The sequence below is a fragment of the Antechinus flavipes genome, chromosome 3, assembly GCF_016432865.1.
Source record: "Antechinus flavipes isolate AdamAnt ecotype Samford, QLD, Australia chromosome 3, AdamAnt_v2, whole genome shotgun sequence".
Classification (NCBI taxonomy): Eukaryota; Metazoa; Chordata; class Mammalia; order Dasyuromorphia; family Dasyuridae; genus Antechinus; species Antechinus flavipes.
Genome location: NC_067400.1, coordinates 600,131,891 through 600,152,391, shown reverse-complemented (window position 1 = coordinate 600,152,391; position 20,501 = coordinate 600,131,891). Strand labels below are relative to the sequence as shown.

The following is a 20,501-nucleotide window of genomic DNA, read 5'->3' as shown; positions in this document are numbered from 1 at the left end:
TCTTCATTTTGCAGATGGGGAAATTAAGTCACAGAAAGGAAAAGAGATATCTGAAGTCATCCCCATATTAAGTAGCAGAGAACCCCTATTTCTTAATAAAAAAAGTATGAATCTTTATGAAATATGAATTATGGGCTCATAGGTCTAGTGGGATAGTGGAAAGAAAGATGAATTGGGAGTCAGGATCCAGGTTCAAGAGCTGGCCCTCCCTCTCACCACCTGTGTGCTCTTGGGCAAATTCATTTCCTGTTTCCTTCTAAAATGAGGGGGTTGCAATTAGGTGACTTCTAAGGACTGCCTTAGCTAAGCCAGAGAAAACAGGTCACTGCATATCTGAATCCGGGCCTCACTGGCCCGAGCTGGCTGCGAGGGGCCGGAACCAAGGGTACCAGCCGGCGGTGATCAGAAAAGGTATCTCCTCACCCCCACTACCCCCGTTCAGAACCAGATCAAAGACTTTGGCCCAATCGGTTCGTTTTGCGGGGGGCGGGGAACAGGCCCAGAAGTCAATTGGTCGAAATCGACCCACTTTTACGGGGAAGGAAACTAAGGCCAGGAGAGGTCAGCTGGTCTGAACTGACTCATTTTTACAGGGGAGGAAACTGAGGCCGGGAGAGGTCGTCTGGTCCAAATCGACCCACTTTTACGGGAGAGGTGAAGCTCTCAGTCCCCGAGCTGGAGAGGAGCGGAGCCCGCTTCTCCCGCACTCCCGGCCTAGCTCGGGATGCCAAAAAGAACTTGACTCCGCCTCTGCTTTCGGCTTCTTAGGGAGCCCCGCCTCCGGCCGCGCAAGGGCTGACCCGGAGACCTCGGCAGGCAGCCGCACGCACGGAGCCAGACCTGCCTGGCTGGGGGGCGGGGCCAAGCTCGACACTCTGCCGTTGCCTAAGCAACACGGGAGGCGGGGAGGTGGAGCGTTCCCCTCGCGCGAACCTATTGGCCGCCTCTGAGGTTCTCTTAGTGGCTGAGGGTTCGAGCAACATCCGGTCGCCACAACCCCCGCCTTCCACCCCCACCCTCTGAGGGCTTCTCATTGGCGTCTAGCCACGAGCTCCGTTCCGACCCCGAAGCCGCGAGTCGTCCCGCCCCAGTCTCGTGCGCCCTCACGTCACGTCCGGCGGCGCCGCTAGGCTTTGCTCGGTGCGGCTGCGCACTACTCGGCTTTGGCAGTTCCTCGGTGGGAGCTTGGCAGGCACTGGGGAGTCTCCGGAGCGGGCCGGGCCCGGGGAAGGTGAGGCGGCGGGGCGCGCTCTCGGGAAGGGGCGGAGAGGCGCGGGGGCGCGCCGCCTAGGGAGCGTCGAGCTGTGCGCAGCCGGGCCGCGAGGCGCAGAGGGGCCGGCGGCGGGGCGGGGGCGGGGCTCGGCGGCCCTGGGGCTCGCGGCCTCTCCCCGTTAACCGGGTCCCGCTAGCCGCGCTCCCCATTAACCGGGCCCCCGCCCCTCCCTGCGCGTTAACCGCGCTCGTTAACCGCCCTGGTAGTCTTCCCCCGTTAACTGTTGGCCTGCCCTGATGGCCGGACTCCTCGGTTACCGTGTCCTGTTAACGGAATTCACCGTTGCCCATCAGCCCCTGGCCATGGTCCTTGACCCAGCCTCGCCAGCGGTGCCCCCCACTAACTGCCCCTCCCCGGTGTCCCAGGAGTTATGTCCCCCACGAGCTCGGCTTCTGTCCCCGTGAATCGCGGAGGGCCCTGCACCTCAATAACTCCTCCACTTGTTCCCCAACAGTTGTGCCCTCTACTAATTGTCTCCTCCCCTGGTCCCCAGTAATTGTTCCTCCCACAAACTGCCCCTCTCCTGTCCCCAATAGTGCCCCTAACCTCCCCCTCCTCTGTTCCCCAACAGTTGTGCCCTGTTCCTTGATGGTTATGCCCCTGACAAACGCTTCCCCTCTTCCTGGGGTCCTGGTGGCCCTGCCCCCCGTTAACTGTCCCAGTTAGTTGTACTTTCCCCATTACTTGTCCCCTCTCCCCATGGGCCCCAGTAACTTCTAATTCTTCCTCTCCACCAACTGCTTCTTTGCTGACTACAACATGTCTCCCCCTCCTCAGACCCTTGTGTGGCGGTTTCTCAGCAAAGACACTGGACTAGTTTGCACTTTCTTTCTCCAGCTCCTTTTACTGATGAGGAACCAGAGGCAAACAGGATTGCCCGGGGTCACCCGGCCAGTAAGTGTCTGAGGCTGGATTTGCACTCGGGTTTTCCAGACCACCGCCCCAGCTGAGCCCCCTGGCCGCCTCCAGACCTTCCAGGGCTTTCTCCCACCTCTCCCCCCAAGGCAGAACTTCTCCTCGTCTCCATCCTTCTTGTCCTCAGCCTTTGACACTGTTGCTCGCACTCTTCTCGATATTCCCGTCTCTGGTTCTGCTTCTACCTCCCAGACCGCTCCTGGTCTTCATTCCGGTCCTGGGCACTAACGGCGGGCGTCCTTCCGCTCTGTGTCCTTGGTCTTCCTCTCCTCTCCCCGAGGGTCAGCAGACTGCAGCCGTCCCCAACTGCTGCTTTTGTCCAGCACTCCGGCTAAGAATGGTTTTTACAGCTTTCAATACAGTGAAGCTTTGTAGACCATTCCAAAATGTAGTAACCGGTAGTTGGCTCCCCCATGCACTGTACTGGATTCTTTGGGGATCTCATGAGCTCCTATGGATTTGCTGAATAGTCTCCCTGCCTCGAGTCCGTCCCTACTCAATCCACCTAAAAAGTTAGTCTCGTGTGAAAACGGACTGTGGATCTGACAATGTCAGTCCAATATTCAATAACTTCCGGTATCTTCCTGTCACCTCCAGGATCAGCCTTTCCTAACCTGCCATCTTTCTGCCTTTTCAGTCTTCTTATGCTTTAACTCCTCCCCATCGCTTTGACCGAGGATACTGCCCTCAGCTTTTCCTCAAACAACACTCCCATCTCCTGATCCTGAACGTTTTCACTGGTTGTCACTCACACCTGGAATGCTCGCTCTCCTTTCCTCCACCTTCTGCCTTCTGTGACTTCCTTTAAGTTCCATCTTCTATAAGAATTCTTTCCCAGTCCCTTTTTCCGTCTGGATCGTCTCCAAATTATTCTGTATAAATTGTTTGTCCCTAAATGTTTGCTCGTTATCTTCCCCAGGTGAGCTTCTTAAGGACGGGGACTATCCCTTGCCTTTGTTGATGTTCCCACTGAAGAATGGCTGACACCTGTTGGCTTGACTCACCATTAACCTGTTCTGTTAGCTGTCATTCATATTAAATGTGCCTCTTGCCATAATTTTCCATCAGCTGTTTGTAGCCTCATTAACCATGCTCAGCTAACCAGATTACCCCTTTTTATAAGGTTTTATTATATGTCTGTTTTTATAATTTTCTGTGAAAAATCTCTCTCACCTCTCCCAGAGAGCCATTTTATGTAACAATTTTTTTAAAGACAAGAAAAGAGGGAAAAAAACTGATCAATATGTTGAAAAGGTCCAAAATATGTCAAATAAGTAACACTCACACTGGGGTAGATTTGGGATATTCTATCTTCCAAGTTACCCTTGAGCTTTTTCCCATTCATAAATGTTTATGGATATCTTTTTTTTACATCATCATAGTTTTCTCTGGTACCTCTTTCCAACACTCCTCCAACTCTTCTATATAACAACATTTTTAAGACAGAGAAGAGAAAGAAATCAACTTAGCTGATGAATAAATGTCAACACCTGTGCACCTGATGACTTCTCTTAGCTCTTCATTCCATTCCTGCTGGATCTCTAATTTTGCTACAGTCACGTTTGATTCTTTCTGGCATAAGTGGTTCTTTGTTGAGATTGTATTAACCACTTTAAATTTTTAATCACTATTTGCCTCCGTCCAAGTTTTTTCTAAAATGGTTGCACTATTTCGCAACTCCACCAAGATGTGTTAACATGCCTGTCCTTCCACAACCCATTCAACATTATCATTGTTTATTTTTTTTTCTTTTGTCATCTTGGCCCATTTACAGGGTGTAGGTGAAACTTCAGCATTTATATTTCTTTTATGATTAGTGATATGAAGCATTCTTTCAAGTGCTTGTGAATACTTTGTAGATCTTCTTCTTTTGAAATTGCTTGTACCCTTTGACCATTTATCCATTGTTGAGGAATAGCTGTTAATCATTAATCTGTTTGTTAATTGTTTCTTTATCTTGGATACAAAATCTTTATGACAGAAATTTGATAGTTTTTTTTCCCCATTCAACCATATTCTCTCCTAATCATGCTGCCTTTTTTTCCCCTGAGGTAATTGGGTTAAGAGACTTGTCCAGGTTCCCACAGCCAGGAAGTGTTATGTGTCTGAGACCACATTTGAACTCGGTCCTCCAGGCTCCAGGGCCAGTGCTCCATCCATGGCACCACCTGGCTGCCTTCAGGCAGCTTCTTGTTAGCTGCCCCCCCCTCCCCCCAGCCGCACTGCCCGAAGGTGTAGGCCCCCCTCCCTCCCTGGCAGGGTCTCCGGCAGACAGAGGCTCAGGTTCTGGGGTGGGTGACCCGGGGGAGGGGGATGATGTCGGCTCTGGTGCTCGGTGTCCGTGACTGGAGGAGCCCCTTCCGGTCCCGGGCTGACCCAGCCGCTGTCCGATGCCCGGCCCCTGACCCCCGTGTCCCCTCCCCTCCGCAGACGATGGACGGCTCCTTTGTCCAGCACAGCGTCCGGGTGCTGCAGGAGCTCAACAAGCAGCGGGAGAAGGGGCAGTACTGCGACGCCACCCTGGACGTGGGCGGCCTGGTCTTCAAGGCCCACTGGAGCGTGCTGGCCTGCTGCAGCCACTTCTTCCAGAGCCTCTATGGGGACGGCACCGTGGGCAGCGTCAGCCTCCCCGCCGGCTTTGCCGAGATCTTCGGCCTGCTGCTGGACTTCTTCTACACCGGCCACCTGGCCCTCACGGCGGGGAACCGGGAGAAGGTGCTCCTGGCAGCGAGGGAGCTCCGCGTGCCCGAGGTCGTGGAGCTGTGCCAGAGCTTCAGGGACCGGGGGGGGCGAGAGCCAGCCGTGCCCGGGGACGTGAACGGCCACCTCAAGCGGCCCCCCGACTCCGAGGAGGAGGACGTGGCCAGAGCGTTCTACGTGGGCCTTGGGGCTCCGCAGCCCTGCTCTCCCCAGAGCCTCCCCGGGGCCAAGCCCGGCCCCCCTAGTCAGAGGGAGAGCCCTTCCTCTCCCCACGAGAGACTCCAGCAAGCTCTGAAGCCGAGCACCCCCCCCAGTCCTGGGGACAAGAACCCTCAAGACTCTAAAGACCCCCAGAGACCCTTGAAGGCAGGAGGGGTCCTGCTGCAGGCTGGTAGTAATGAGGTGCTGTCCGAGGGTGCTGGGGAGGTGCCCCCGGGGAACAGGAGAGGGAGGGAGCTGGTGGGGACCCCGGGGCAGAGTCCCTTCAGTCCTTGGGGTTGGAGCAGCCTGGCAAGGCCGGCAGCCCAGACATGAGCCTTCCCTGGCCCTGGTCAGGATCCTGGGGGGGATGTGGAAGGAGCCTCCCTCACAGAGGACGAGGTGGGACAGACTCCCACAGACAGACAGAGAGATGGGCTTGGGGCCGGGCTCTGTGCTCAGGTGGGGGGCCAATGGCCGGCCTCTGGGGGCCGGACCCCTCCGGACGTGGGGGCTCCCAGCCGCTTGTCCCTGGCCAGGTGCCGCCCTCACCAGGGCGCAGTGGGGACTAGCTCCTCCCTGGGGTCCCAGGGCTGGCTGGCAGGAGGCCCTCAGAGTGGGAGAGGGCGGCTTGTTGCCGGCCAGAGGCCTGGCAGAGCTCCTTTGGTGACGTCGCCTCCCTGCCCTGCCTGTTCTGCCCTAGTGGGAAGTGGTGGTCCAAGTCGAGGATGACGCGGATGGAGGTGACGTTTCTGAAACAGAGACTGTGCGGACCACCAGGAAGTCCGACCCAGCCCCAAAGCCTGGTGCTCTGGAGCCGGCCCTCAGCCTGGGGCCCCCAGGCACCGAGCCCCCCGGGAACAGAAAAGGTACAGCTGTGCCGGTTGAATGCCCCACATGTCATAAAAAGTTCCTCAGCAAATATTATCTAAAAGTCCACAACAGGTAAAGATTCTTTTTTTTTAATTCCCTTTCCCCATCTCTGCCCTTTCTGTACCCAGAGCAGGGAGCCCATTTATCTGTTCTGAAAAGGTCCCTCCCACCTTTCTTCCTTCCCATGATCCCTTCTGTTTGCCGTGGTCTCGGAGGGAGTCTGGCCCCCGCCACCGGCAGACGGGCCCTCACACCCTCTGGCCCAGGCTGCCCTCACAGGAAGCGGGTGCCCAGGACTAGAGAGGAATAGGAGGGTAAATAGGGTGGCAAAGTAACTCTGACGTAACCTTCATGTGTGATAGAAGAAAAAATGGGAAATGTCTCCATTTCACCTTCATATTCCTTCACTGAACATGGCAAGAGAGGGAGGGAGGTGTCCCCTGGCAGAAGGGGAAGTGGCTCCGGGGTGTTCCCGGAGGGAGCTGGCGAGGCTCTTCCTCTTAGGACAGAGCATCTTAAGCCATTTTGTGTCAAGGACCCCTTTGACCTTACCTGGTAGGCTTAAGGAGCTCTTCTTAGAATGATGGTTTTAAATGCATAAAATAAAAAATACAGAGGATTGATTTCTAAGGACAGCAATGCTATTGGAGTCTACTTCTCAGCATAATTTTAAAAGTTCAGCGGCCACAGTTTACGAACCTGTGCTTAGTGTCGTCTCTGTGGGCTCCCTTCCCCTCTTCGCGTGGCTCGGACACTAGGAATGAATCCGTCCTTGTCTCCCGAGTGAAAGATTGGCGGAAGGTCGGGCCTTGCCCCAAATACATTGCTGTGAAGCCGCCTCTGTGGACAGCCTCGCAGCAGACCCACGGAGAGGTAGAGGCAGCCGGAGCTGGCCAGAGTCTCCGTCAGCGTCCCCGTGGCTGCTCACGCTCGGAGGTCTGCCCTCGGCCCCTGGGAGGAGGCTCGCTCCGCCGGTCAGGCGCTAAACACTGCCTCTGTGCATGCGAGGATGGGCCGCGGTCCTCCCGGCACGGGGCAGGTTGGAGGGGTTGGCTCTCTCCCCACGAGTGCGAGTCGGCCGTCCGGCCAGCGTCCTGAGCCTGGGATCCTGGGGGGTCTTCGCCTGCCCCCGGTGCCTTCTCGCTGGCCGGCTGCCCCAGCACACAGTTCCCCTGCTCTCCTTGTTTTCTCTCTGGGAGGGCTGAGGGAGATGGGAAGTGGGTCCATTGTGAAGGCTGGGAAATCTTTCTAGCACCCAAATCCCTCTTGGGCTCTATTCCTTCCAGGAAACACACGGGGGAGAAGCCTTTTGAATGCCCCAAATGTGGGAAATGCTACTTTAGGAAAGAGAATCTCCTGGAGCATGAAGCACGGAATTGCCTGAACCGTTCAGAGCAGGTATTACTGGGGTGCTCGAGGCCCTGCCCCACTGCCCCCACTCTATCTGGTGTGGCTCAAGCCCCCAAGAAAATGCCTTTCTTAGAACCTTTGTGTATCAGAAGGTAACCTCGTCCAACCTGTGTGAACAGGAATGAATTCCAGGATAGAACTTGTACAAAGTAGAATGTCAAGCCTGGGAGGGAACTTAGGACATAGAATGTCAGGGCTGGGAGGGTCCTTAGAACCCGGGAGGTCAGAGCTGGGAGGGCCCTTAGAACCCGGGAGGTCAGAGCTGGGAGGGCCCTTAGAACCTGGGAGGTCAGAGCCGGGAGGGCCTTTAGAACCCGGGATGTCAGAGTTAAAGCACTTGCTCCTGGTCACACAGCTTGTCCTGGGAACCTCAGTGGCTTTTGGGCCCAGCAGGTTTGCCAGTAAGGAAAGGTGTTGGTGCTGTGGGTGGAGGTCCTGGCCCGTGGCCCCAAATCCTCCTGTTTCCAGGGGCTCCCAAGGGGCCAGATGGCAGGGCTTCCCTCATCGCCCATGGCCCCCTCCCCTTGGTGGCCCCCAGGCACACAGCAGCTGAGGCTTAGAACTGAAGCTCAAGCAGGGCCAGGACTGCCCGGGCTCCCCAGCCTCAGGACCCAGAGCACATATCCTGATGCCAGCCCTTGTTGCTTCCAGGTGTTTACTTGCTCTGTGTGTCAGGAGACTTTCCGGCGGAGGATGGAGCTGCGCGTTCACATGGTTTCCCACACTGGGGAAATGCCCTACAAGGTCAGGGGGCTGGAAGGGTGGGGCCCTGACTCGAAGCCCCGCTGATCCCTGTGGTCCCTGCCATGCCTCCGCGGCTCAGCTCCCCCCTTCCCTTAGCCACTACCTCAGAACTGCCCCTCACGGAGCCACGCTGGCCCGGGGTGCTGTCACAGGGTGGGTCCGACTGGGGCTTCCCCAGCAGACGGCCTTGACCCCGGACCCTCTCTTTCAGTGCTCGTCCTGCTCACAACAATTCATGCAGAAAAAGGACTTGCAGAGTCACATGATCAAGCTGCACGGGGCCCCCAAGCCCCACGCGGTGAGTGCTTCTGGTGGGGGGAGCAGGGCCGGGGACCCGTGGGGCCCCTCTGGGGAGACGAGACCAGGAGCACAGAGACAGAGGCCGCAGCCCTGGACCGGGGGCTTCCCTCCAGGAGCAAAGTATTTGTAGGCAGAGGCGGGGGGCCCAGCCCACGGGCCAGCCATGAGGCGTGGGGGCGGGCCGTGAACTTCCCTGCCCCTCTTGCCTGCAGTGTCCCACCTGCGCCAAATGCTTCCTGTCTCGAACAGAGCTTCAGTTACATGAAGCCTTCAAGCATCGAGGAGAGAAACTCTTTGTGTGCGAGGAGTGCGGGCATCGAGCCTCCAGCCGCAACGGCCTCCAGATGCACATCAAGGCGAAGCACAGGTAAGGGCCCTCCCTGCTTGGGCTGGCATTCCGAGGATTCTGGGCGGGCCCTTCTGCTCCCAGAGGCTCCCTGCGTGGTCCCAGGGCGCTCCCGGAGGCTCCCAGGAGGTCCCAGGGCGCTCCCGGAGGCTCCCAGGAGGTCCCAGGGCGCTCCCGGAGGCTCCCAGGAGGTCCCAGGGCGCTCCCGGAGGCTCCCAGCCCCTTAGGTCTCCAGAAGCCAGGAGGTTTGTTTACGGTGATGGCTGCAGGAGGTTCCCTGGGCTCTGGCCGAGATGGGAAGGAGGCAGCCTCCAGCCTCCTGCAGATGGAAGCCAAAGCCTTTTTTAAAAAGATGCTTGTTATTGGTCCGCTTTGTTTTGGATCATCCTGTTTCCTTGGGAGTGTCCCCCTCCCCCGCCAGCGGCCCCTCCTCTGTCCCTGGGCCTTGTTGCTCTCAGGATTGGGTTTCAGGGGGTCCTGGGACTTCCCGACCATCCCTGAGGTTTGAATTGGAAGGCTGTGGAGAAGAAGAGGCCGATAGGAGGCGGCCGGGGCCCTTGAGGCCCTGGGGATGGGGCCACCCAGCCCTGGACCCCTTGGGGCCGGCCCTAAGGCAGCCCCAGAGACGGGGCTTTCTCTGCCCCTCTGACTGGCCTCCGTCAATGGGAGCAGGGCGGGTCTTAGTTTTGTCTTGGGATGGCCAGGACCAGGCACACAGTGGGTGCTTAATAACTGCTTGTTCAGTGGCGCGAATGAGTCTGAGCGGTCATCCCTTGGTTCCTCTGTGGTGACGGCTCCTGGCCCAGAGGCCCCTGCTTCCCCAGGGGAGCCCTCGTGGGTCTGAGTCTCCTGACTGACCCCTCCGTCCGGGCCCACGCAGACGTGCCCTCTTGGGTCCCCGGGGTCCCGCCTGGGGGTCGTTCCTGGCCTTGCTCAGCCGTGCTCCCTGCTTGTGCTCCCTGCTCGGTCTCGCCCCGACCCCCACGTGGGCGGGGCCTGAGCGGACCGGCCCTCTCCCCAGGAACGAGCGCCCGTACGTCTGCGAGTTCTGCAGCCACGCCTTCACGCAGAAGGCCAACCTGAACATGCACCTGCGCACCCACACGGGGGAGAAGCCCTTCCAGTGCCACCTCTGCGGCAAAACCTTCCGCACCCAAGGTACTCCCCGCGGGGAGGGAAGCCCCGCCCCCAGCCTCGGGCCCTGGTTCCTGGTCTGCCCCCCCCATGCCCCCGGGCCGGGCGCCGCGCTCCCTCCCCGCTCTCGCTCCCGTTGCAGCCAGCCTGGACAAGCACCACCGCACGCACACCGGCGAGCGGCCCTTCAGCTGCGAGTTCTGCGAGCAGCGCTTCACGGAGAAGGGGCCGCTGCTGAGACACGTGGCCAGCCGCCACCAGGAGGGCCGCCCCCACTTCTGCCAGATCTGCGGGAAGACCTTCAAAGGTGCCCCCTCCCCTCAGGCCCTTCCAGGGGGACCCTCCGCGGGAGGGGGGGGGCCCGAGGGCTCGGGGGAGGGGGAGGGGGATCGGGCCGCAGGGAATGTCCGTCTCCTGGGTCCTCCCCAGTTGTCGGGGGCTGATTCCGCCTCAGGCCCTGTCTCGGGAGGGCTTGGCCCGGTGCTCTGGCCCCCGGACCCGTACAAAGGACTGTCTCTCCCCCTGCCCCCCAAGCCGTGGAGCAGCTGCGAGTGCACGTGCGGAGACACAAGGGCGTGCGCAAGTTCGAGTGCACCGAGTGTGGCTACAAATTCACCCGCCAGGTAGGCCTCGGGAGGGGCGCCCGCCGCGGCCCCGCGGGCCGGCGCCCTCCCGCTGAGCCCTGCTTGTACCCCAGGCACACCTGCGCCGGCACATGGAGATCCACGACCGGGTAGAAAATTACAATCCCCGTCAGAGGAAGCTTCGGAACCTGGTCATCGAGGACGAGAAGATGGTCGTGGTGGCCCTGCAGCCTCCCCCGGAGCTGGAGATGGGCTCTGCCGAGGTGATCGTGGAGTCCCTGACGCAGGGAGGACTGGCTCCCCAGCTCCCCGGCCAGAGACTCTGCGCCGAGGAGCACTTCTCTAGCACCGACGTCATTGAGCAGTCCCTCATTATCACTGCCACCATCCCCGAGGACTGTGAGACATAGCCCCCCGTCCCGCAGCCCCCCACCCCTGCCCAATAAAGATGTCGCTTTGGACTCGGTGCTTGCCTTCTTCCCGGATCCGTCTGGCCTGATGGGGCTGGGGGAGGGGGCGCTGGCCCGGGAGGCTCGGCTGCGGGGGCCCAGCGGAACCGAAGCAGCTCAGGAGGAGCACGGGGTGCGCAGTTAGAGCAGCCCCCGGACGTTCCTAGGGACCCTTGTGTCCGACTGGGGCCGGCGCTGGGGGCGCAGATCGGCCTGTCAGCCCCCGTCCACACGCGGTGCCCTTTGGGTTCCCTTCCTCAGGCGGCCACCAGCAAGGGCGGCGACTGTGATTGTTTGGAGAACTCGCCTCGTGCTCAGCTCCTGGGGGGCGCACCTTTTGCCTTCCAGGTCCCCCTCCCTTGACAGGCAAGGCTTCTCCCCTCACAGGATCTCGGGGTGCTAGGGGCCCCAACGGGCCTTTGGGTTCTTCTGGGCCGAACCCTTGTTACAGAAGAGGAAATAGGAGCAAAAAGCAACAAAAGATTTGCTTGAGTCATGTGGCAAGTATTTATGCAAAAGCACAATTTGAAACCAGGTCTTTTTTTCAAGGCCCTGGACTTTTCCTTGGACCTCACGTGTCCCTTGGCCAAGGCTGGCTCTCCTCTCCCTGTCTCTAAATCCCAAGGCCTTCACTGATAATATTGAGGCATTAGCTGGTAAAGGTTTCTAGGTTTTTCCTTTTTTTAAAAAAAATTTTATTTTTAATACACATTTCTTTATATTGTGGGGTGAAAAGCAGAAGAGAAGGGAGAAAGTTAAAACAAAAAAGAAGTGAACCTAGCGTGTGTTGATTTACATTCAGTCTCTAAGTTCTTTTTCTGGATGCAGATGGCAGTTTCTAACCAAAGTTTATTGGGGTTGCCTTGGAACTCCTACACTTTTTTAAGCATTTACTTTGGGGACAGGTTTTACAAGGGTCAATGCTGAAAAATTACCCATGCATATGTCTTGTAAATAAAAAGCTATTTAAAAAAAGCACTTACTTTGGGTAATACATTGCAAAACCCCCCCCCCCCTCCTATCGTTCTATGAATTAGAGGAGCAAAGTCCCACACTGGGACGAATGCTGCGATCACCAACCACTACTCTGCCACTCTGACCAAGTCTTGGAGCCTCGGTTTCCTTATCCAAAAAATGTGGGACTCGGAACAGTTGCCTGAATCTGTGATCTTAGGGTGCCGTTTGGTGCTGCCTCGGTCTTCAGGGGCAAAGGACCTCAGCAGCAAACTGCTGAGAGACTTCCCTGAACTTCAACTTGACCATCCACAAAACGGGAAAATTTGTCTCAGGTAGTAATAGTAACTGATACTTAGATAATTCTTTTAAACTGCTTTTCATACATCTCTTACACACTCAGCCCCATCATGTGGTCAGCAATATGAAAGGGCAGACCCTAAGTCAATAATGGCTTCACAAGGCCCTTACAAAGAACCGATCACAAAATTTTTATCCACTTAATATGTTTTTCCCCCATTACAGGTAAAGACAGTTTTCAACATTGATTTTTGCAAGATTTTGACTTCCAAATTTTTTTCTCTCCTCCTTTCCTCCTTCCCAAGAAAGCAAGCAATCCTACACAGGCTATACATGTGCAATCATGTTGAACACATTTCCATATTAGTCATGTTGTGAAAGAGGAATTAGAACAAAAGGGAAAAATCACCAGCGAGAAAAAAAAAGCAAAATATATATATATATATATATAAATAAGGAGCACAACACTACTGATATGTATATATATATAAATAAGGAGCACAACACTACTGATATGTATTGGGAACTTGCTAATTTGGTTCCAGTTTCTCCATTCTTCAAAGATACACATGGAGATGTACAAAGGAAGCAGACTCTTCAAATAGGTCCTGATTTTCAGAACACCTCCCTCCGGATGATTTCTTTGGGGTAAATTCAGGCCCTTTTCTCGTTCCCAGTTAAAGAGCTTATCCTCTCACGTATTCTTGGGTATATTCTAATCTATTCAGCTGATTTCTTTTTTGCTGTCTTGCTTAGATAAATGGGTTTCTTCCTATTCCCTATTTGTATAAATAGGTCTAATCTTGGAGTTACTTCTCTCTTTAAGAGCAAGCAAGGGAGGTTATTTTGAATTTATCTTGTTTAAGATTGCCAATATTTGTGGACAGAGCATCAGTTCTGAAGTCAGGAGGACCTGAGTTCAAATCTTAACCTTTCATAGCTGTGTGACCCTGGGCAAGTCACTTAACCCCAATTGCCTCAGCAAAAAAAATAAAAATAAAAATAAAAATTGCCAATATTTGAATGGAAAAGAGAGATATACTTCTAGTACAGCACTACTCCTGCACTTTGCTCTTGGTACCTGCCTACCCTTTCCTTCTTCTCCCCTTCCATCTTTTGAGTTAATTTGCTCTTACTGTAGATATGGCCTTTCCCCAGAAGCTCTCCAGGCTCCATATAATCCCCATGTCATCATGCTCATTATTTCTTATAACACATCAATATTCTATCAGTTATATACCACAGCTTGTTCAGCTGTTTCCCAGCTGATGAGCATTCCCTCAATTTCCAGTTCTTTGCCATCACAAAAGGAGATACTCTAAATACTTCTGTACAAATAAGTCTCTTTCGGCTCGGAGAGACCTACATGAACTGATGCTGAGTGAAATGGGCAGAACCAGGAGAAAATTGTACACGGCAACAAGGTTATAGGACAATCAGTTCTGACGGACGTGGCTCTCTTCAACAATGAGAGGATTCAAACCAGTTCCACTTGTTCAGTGATGCAGAGTCATCTACACCCAGAGAGAGAACTGTGGGAACTGAATGTGGATCACAACATCGCCTTCTCACTCTCTCTCTTGTTGTCTGCTTGCATTTTGTTTTCTTTCTGAGTTTTTTTTTCCTTGATCGTATAAATGTGTATACATATATAGGATCAAACAGGTATTTTAACATATTTAACATATATTGGACTTTCTGCTATGCAGGGGAGAGGGCGAGGGGGAAGAGGGGAAAATTTGGAACAAAAGGTTATGCAAGGATCAATGTTGGAAAAATTACCATGTCTATGCTTTGTAAATAAAAAGCTTTAATTAAAAAAATCAAAAAACAAAAACCAAATAAGTCTTTTTCCAATTTCTTTGATGTTTTTGGAATACAAATCTAGTAGTGTCATTTCTGGGTAAAAGATATGCATGGTTTTATAGACTTTTGGATAGCATTGTTATTTTCTAGAATGATTGGATTAGTTCACAACTCCACCAACAGTGCATTACTGTCCCAATTTTTCCATGCGTCCTCCAACATTGTTATTTTCTTCTTCTTGGGAGTCATATTAATCAATATGATAGGTGTGAAAGTGGTATCTCAGAGTTTTCTAATTTGTATTTCTCTGATCAGTAAGGATTTAAAGATTTTTTTCATGTGATTATTGATAACTTTGATTTATTATTCTGAAAACTGGGTGTCTTTTGATAGCCATTTAACAATTGGGAAATGATTATTTTTATAAATTTGACTCAGTTATGTATATATTTGAGAAATGAAATCTTTCTGAGAGAAATTTTCCCCCTACTTTTGTTTTCCTTCTAATTTTGGTTGCATTAGTTTTATTTGTGCAAAAACTTTTAAATTTTAATCAATAATCAAATAATAATAATCAAATTTATTCATTCTATATCCTGAGATGTTCTCTAAGCTTGTTTTGTTATAGACTTTCCTTATCCATAAATCTGACAGGTAAACTATTCCATGTTCCCCAATTTGTTTATGATATCACCCTTTATGTCTAAATCATGTATTTATTTTAACGTTATCTTGGTGTATGATGTGTGCTATTGACCTATGCCTAGTTTCTGCCAGATTGCTTTCTAGTTGTTCCAGCAATTTTTGTCTGATGTTGAGTTCTTAATCCCAAAGCTTGGATCTTTGGGTTTATCAAATACTAGATTACTATACTTAGGTAGCACAGTGGATAGTGTCAGTAATCAGCCTGCAGTCAGGAAGACCTGAATTCAAATTTGATCTCATACACTTACTAGCTATGTGACCCTGGGCAGGTCACTTAACCCTTTTTGCCTCAATTTCCTTCTCTGTAAAATGAGCTGGAGAAGAAAATGGCCAACCATCCCAGTACCTTTGCCAAGAAATGTGTGCCTAATTCAGTACCTAAAACCTGATCATCCACTCTCTTTTTTTTCCCACTCTGTTTCTTAGCCAACACCAGACTGTTTTGATGATTATTGCTTTGTAATACAATTTGAGATCACCTTCCTTCAACATTTCTTTTCAATCATTCCTTTGATATTGTTATCCTTCTGATCTTCCAAATGACTTTTTTTCTATCTCTATAAAAGAATTCTTTAATAGTTTGATTGCTATGATATCAAATAAGTAAATTAATTTAGGTAGAATTGTCATTTTTATTATTTTATCATGGCCTACTCATTGAGCAATTAATATTTTTCCAATTGTTTGGATTTATATTTGTGTGAAATGTGTTCTTATAACTACTGGGTTTATTGTGGCAATTGATTCTCAAGTATTTTATATTGTCTTATTATTATTGTTATTATTATTTTTGCTGAGACAATTGGGGTTAAGTGACTTGCCCAGGATCACACAGTGTCTGAGATCACATTTGAACTCAGGTCCTCCTGACTTCAGGGCTGGTGCTCTATCCACTGCACCACCTAGCTGCCTCCTTGTCTTATAATTTTTAAATGGAATTTCTCTTTCTATCTCTTGTTACTGGGTTTTTTTGATAGTATTTAGGAATGCTGGTAGTTTATATGGACTTATTTTATATCCTGCAACTTTGCTGAAATTCTGATTATTGCATCTAGTTTTTTTAGTTGATTTTCTGGGATTCTCTGAGGATATCACTAAGTGATAGCTTTGTTTCCTCATTGTCTATTTTTATTCAGTTTTTTTGTTTGTTTGTTTTATTGCTATGGCTACCATTTCTGGTAAAGCATTAAATAATGGTGGTGATAATGGATATCCTTGTTTCACTCTTGATCTTATTGGGAAGGCTTCAAGTTACTCCCCATTACAAATAAGGTTTGCTTTAGATTTTAGATAGATATTGCTTATCATTTTAAGAAAGGTTCCACTGATTCCTATGCTTTGTATTGTTTTTTTTAATAGGATTGGATGTTGTATTTTTTCGAGGTTTTTTATATTTATTTACATAGTTATTGTGTAATTTTTATTATTCATTTGGTCAATTATACTGATAGTTTTCCTAATTTTGAACCAGCCCTACATTCCTGGTATAAGTTATATATGGTCATGATTTTTTGATGTAATCTTCTTTCTAGCATTTTATTTCAAAAATTTGCATCAATATTCATTAAAGAAATTTGGTTTTTGTTTTCAAAATTATATTTGTGTCAAAGAAGGAATTTGGTAAATCTCATTTACCTATTTTGTTTTCAAATAGTTTTTATAGTATTGGAATTAATTGTTCCCTAAATGTTTGATAGAATTCAGTTGAAAGTCTGGTCCTGGGGATTTGTTTTTAGGTAGTTCACTGATGGTTTGTTCAATTTTTTTTTTTTCTGAGATAGGATTATTTAAGTATTCTGTTTCCTTTTCTGTTAATCTGGACAGTTTTTATAAACATTCATCCATTTCACTTAAATTGTTAGTTATATTGGTATATAATTAGGCAAAATAACTCCTAATAATTGTTTTAGTTTCATCTTTTTGGTAGAGTATTCACTCTTTTAATTTTTGATACTGGTTATTTGGTTTTCTTCTTTCTTTTTAAACTCAAATTAACCAATGCCTTATCTAATTTTTTTTCATAAATTTTTTTGTCATAAAACCAGCTTGTAGTTTTATTAGTTTAACAGTTTCTTACATTCAATTTTATTAATTTCTCTTTTGATTTTCGGGATTATGTTTTGGTATTTAAATGGAAATTTAAAATTGTTTTTTTTTTAGTTTTTTCTTTTTAGTTGAATGTCCAATTCATTGATCTGCTTTTTCTTTTATTAATGTGTGCATTTGAAGATATAAAATTTCTCCTAAATACTGCTTTTGATTCAGCTCACAAATTTCTGAATGTTATTTTCTTAAATGAAATTGTTGATTATTTTTATGATTTGTTCTTTGCTCCATTCATTTTTTAGGATTACATTGTTTACTTTCCAATTAACTTTTTTAAATAGCCTTTTATTTTTCAAAATAACAGGCAAAGATAATTTTCAACATTCACCCTTTCAAAATCTTGTGTTGCATAATTTTTTCCCTCTCTCCCCTACACAGCAAGTACTCCAATATAGGTTAAACATGTGCAATTCTTCTAAATATATTTCCACATTTACCATGTTGCACAAGAAAAAATCAGATAAAATGGGGCAGTATGGGGAATGAAGGAGAAAAAACCAAGCAAGCAAATAAGAACACCACCACAAAGGTGAAAATGCTATGTTGTAATGCACATTCAGTCCCCACAGAGATGTGTGTAGATGGCTTTCTCCATCACAATTCCATTGGAACTGGCCTGAATCATCTCATTGTTGAGAGCCACGTCCGTCAGAATTAATCATTAAATAATCTTGTTGCCATGTGCAATGATCTCCTGATTCTGCTCATTTCACTCAGCAAAAGTCTATGTAAGTTTCTCCAGACCATCTACCTCAGTTTCCAGTTTCTTGCCACTAAAAAAGGGCTCCTACAAATGTTTTTGCACATGTGGGTCCCTTTCCTTCCTTTAAGAGCTCTTTGGGATACAGGCCCAGTAGAGACACTGCTAGATCAAAGGGTATGCGCAGTTTGATAGCCCTTTGGGTATAGTTCCAATCAATTGAATTTTAAACTATGTTTCCATGGTCCTTTATTAAATGTAATTTTATTACATTGTGGTTAGAGAAGGGTTCTTTTAATATTTCTGCATTTGCTTGTGAGGTGTTTATATCCTAATATGTGGTCAGTTTTTTGAAAGTACCATATACAGCTGAGTTAAGGGTATATTCCTTTCTATACCCATTTAGTTTTCTCCAGAGGTCTATCATATCTAACTTTCCTAAGATTCTATTTTCTTGACTTATTACTTATTTTATGGTAGGTTTATTTAACTCTATAGAGGAAGGTCTATTTCTACCTTTAATTCATTTAATTTTTCCATTAAGAATTTGGATTTTGCTTCACTTGGTGCATATATATAATTGACATTATGTTATTGTCTGTGGTTCCTTTCAGCAAGAGTTATCCTGTTTCTACTTTTTAACATTAATGATAATTTTAATATTAATATTAAATATTTTGCTGTTTTACATCATGATTGCTGCCCTTGCCTTTTTTTATTTAAATTGTGTCTCTTTCAAATGTATTTCTTGTAAACAACATATTATTTGATTCTAATTTGTAATCCATTCTATGTTTGTTTTATGACTGAGTTCATCCCATTCACATTCATAGTTATAATTTCATACTACCAGGGTCCAAACTAAAATCTCATCTTCTATAAGTACACTTTCCTGATAACTCTTAATTTTAGTGACTCCCTATTTATACTGTTCATAGCTTTTTTTTTTTTTTTTTGTATATAATTGCTTGTTTTCTCCATTAGACGATGAACTCCTTAAGGAAACTGATATTAAGGGAATTATGTCTTAAAACTTTTATAACTAAAATTGTCCATTTTACATCCTATAATTCTATCTCTTTGGTCCTAAATTCCTCCTTTGGAGGGGGGAATCGAGGGAGGGAGAAAACCTGAAAATCAAAATTTGTAAATGAATGTTAAAATTTGTCTTTAAATGTAATTAGAAAAAAAATATTATCTAAAAACTCCTTTATCCATAGATCTGACAGAAATTATTCCATGCTCCCTTAATTTGTTTATAATACTATCTTTTGTATTTAAATCACGTATCACTTTAAAAAAATATTTAAAACTTTAGAACAAAATAGAAAAAAAATTGCCACGTGCACAGCAGACAGAATGTGAGAGGATTCAAAATATGAATCTTTTCTCAATAGCATTTTCTTTTTTCAATTACACATGAAGAGTTTTCCACATTCATTTTTGTAAGATTTTGATTTCTAATTTTTTCCTCCTTTCCTCCCTCCCTTCTCCACTTTCCAAGACAACAAACAATCTGATATCCAATATAAAATCATGTTAAACAAAAAATTTCCGTATTTGTCATATTGTGAAAGGAAAAGGTGAAAAGTTTTCTTTTGCATTTTGTTATGGGCCAGAACTTGAAACAAGGTGCTAAGTCACTGGAATGGATAGAGACAATGCTTATGTACTTAGTTCACACATTAGAGTTCACACCTTTAAGAGAGTTCACACATTAGAGTTCACACCTTTAGAGAGCATATAAAAGCTAGGAGCCTCAACTGGGATGGACTTTGGGAGATTCACAAGTCGAAAGCCCGGAAGCCCACCTTCGGAGGGGGAATCCGATTCATTCCAACTTCCACCTTGGTGCTGGCTGGAGGCTTTGGATTTGGAGGGAGCTGGAGGCTGAAGCTGGAAGAGGCAAAGGACTAGCGGCAAGGGCTCTGGGAACCGAGGAAAGAGATAGGCCTCTAAGAAAGTTAACTGGGCTATTTGGAAGGAGACAAGACTTTGAAGGTGACAATGAAGGATTTGGACTTTAACACCCCTGGCTGCATTTGGGGTGATTATTACTCTGAACTGAAACTAAGGCTGCCTCCAGAGGCCCCCAAGAAACCTGCTCCCGGAGAATATTATATTACAGAGAAGAAAGAATTTAACAACACTTGGTCTCTCTGGATTCCGTTCCAGGTGTATGGGAATTGCCAGGGCTACGTAACTGATCCTCACACAATCTTGCTGCTGCTGGGCCCGTGCAGCCCCCTTGCCCTGATCTTGCCACACGCTGCAAGATGTTGGTCTACTCCAGTTTCTGCAGTGGCCCAGGGCTTAGGGATTGTCTGCCCCTGAGGAAGGGGGACGAGAGCCCGCAGCAGGACCAGTCGGAATGCCCAGTGATTGCCTGGGCTGTGGGAAATGCCCTTTGGGTCTGTGGCATCTGACCGGGCCCCGTGGCCCCTCTCTCAGCTGCCCTCGTGAGCGCTGGGACAAACTCTTCTCCTTGGTCCATTCCACGGGGGACCCCCGATGGGCTCGAGGCCTGTGGGTTACCTGGTTTAGGCCCTCTGCCGGGTTTACCCTGATAGGGCTACCGTGAGCCCCAAGTGAGAACAAAGGAAAAGCGATGAGCTGCCCCGAACCAGATGGAAGCCCTCATGCCAGGGGCCCCATACCCTGAGTACGTCAGCCTCTTGTCTGTCCAGTGCAAAGGGAAGTGATGGTCTTCAAAGACCGGCTGTTACTCATCCCACCCGGCTATCCCATGGTTTGGATCAGAAAAGACCCCGGAAACATTTCTAAATCTGAAATGGCGACAGTTCCCACCAACCACTAAGCACGCGGGTTTGAGAGCGCCTCTTGCCTTCTCCTCTCCTACTCCGTCGGCTGCCAAGCTCATAGCCCAGGTTTGACCCATCATTTCTCTGCTTCCAATTCCAGTGGCTCCTGTTCTTCAGGATCCGAGTCCCCCAGAACCACAAGCCCTTCCTAACTTTCCAGCTGTCACGTCTCAGTCCCGAGG

At 49.0% G+C, this 20,501-nt stretch overlaps 1 protein-coding gene across 3 annotated transcripts; it reads left to right on the top strand.

Annotated features, from left to right (window-relative positions):
* Positions 1-1,120: 1,120 nt before the first annotated feature.
* On the top strand, positions 1,121-10,938 carry ZBTB48 (zinc finger and BTB domain containing 48). 3 transcript variants are annotated; one of them, XM_051988673.1, is made up of 12 exons: positions 1,125-1,231; positions 2,051-2,167; positions 4,619-5,290; positions 5,790-6,031; positions 7,246-7,357; positions 8,021-8,113; positions 8,325-8,411; positions 8,626-8,780; positions 9,781-9,917; positions 10,036-10,200; positions 10,428-10,516; positions 10,591-10,938. In XM_051988673.1, the coding sequence occupies exons 2-12, from the start codon at positions 2,123-2,125 to the stop codon at positions 10,885-10,887; spliced, it is 2,094 nt and encodes a 697-aa protein (XP_051844633.1). In that variant the 5' UTR covers positions 1,125-1,231; positions 2,051-2,122; the 3' UTR covers positions 10,888-10,938. The 3 variants fall into 3 exon arrangements, with proteins under 3 accessions (XP_051844635.1, XP_051844633.1, XP_051844634.1); XM_051988674.1 differs by having other exon boundaries at positions 1,135-1,231; positions 2,111-2,167; XM_051988675.1 differs by lacking the exon at positions 2,051-2,167 and having other exon boundaries at positions 1,121-1,231.
* The last annotated feature ends 9,563 nt before the right edge of the window (positions 10,939-20,501 follow it).

Bases quoted from the DNA above. Each gene is read 5' to 3' on its own strand.
- ZBTB48 (XM_051988673.1), top strand. From the start codon at position 2,123: ATGAGGAACCAGAGGCAAACAGGATTGCCCGGGGTCACCCGGCCA. The intron at 6,032-7,245 runs GTAAAGATTCTT...TATTCCTTCCAG, and splicing joins TATCTAAAAGTCCACAACAG to GAAACACACGGGGGAGAAGC. The intron at 9,918-10,035 runs GTACTCCCCGCG...CTCCCGTTGCAG, and splicing joins CAAAACCTTCCGCACCCAAG to CCAGCCTGGACAAGCACCAC.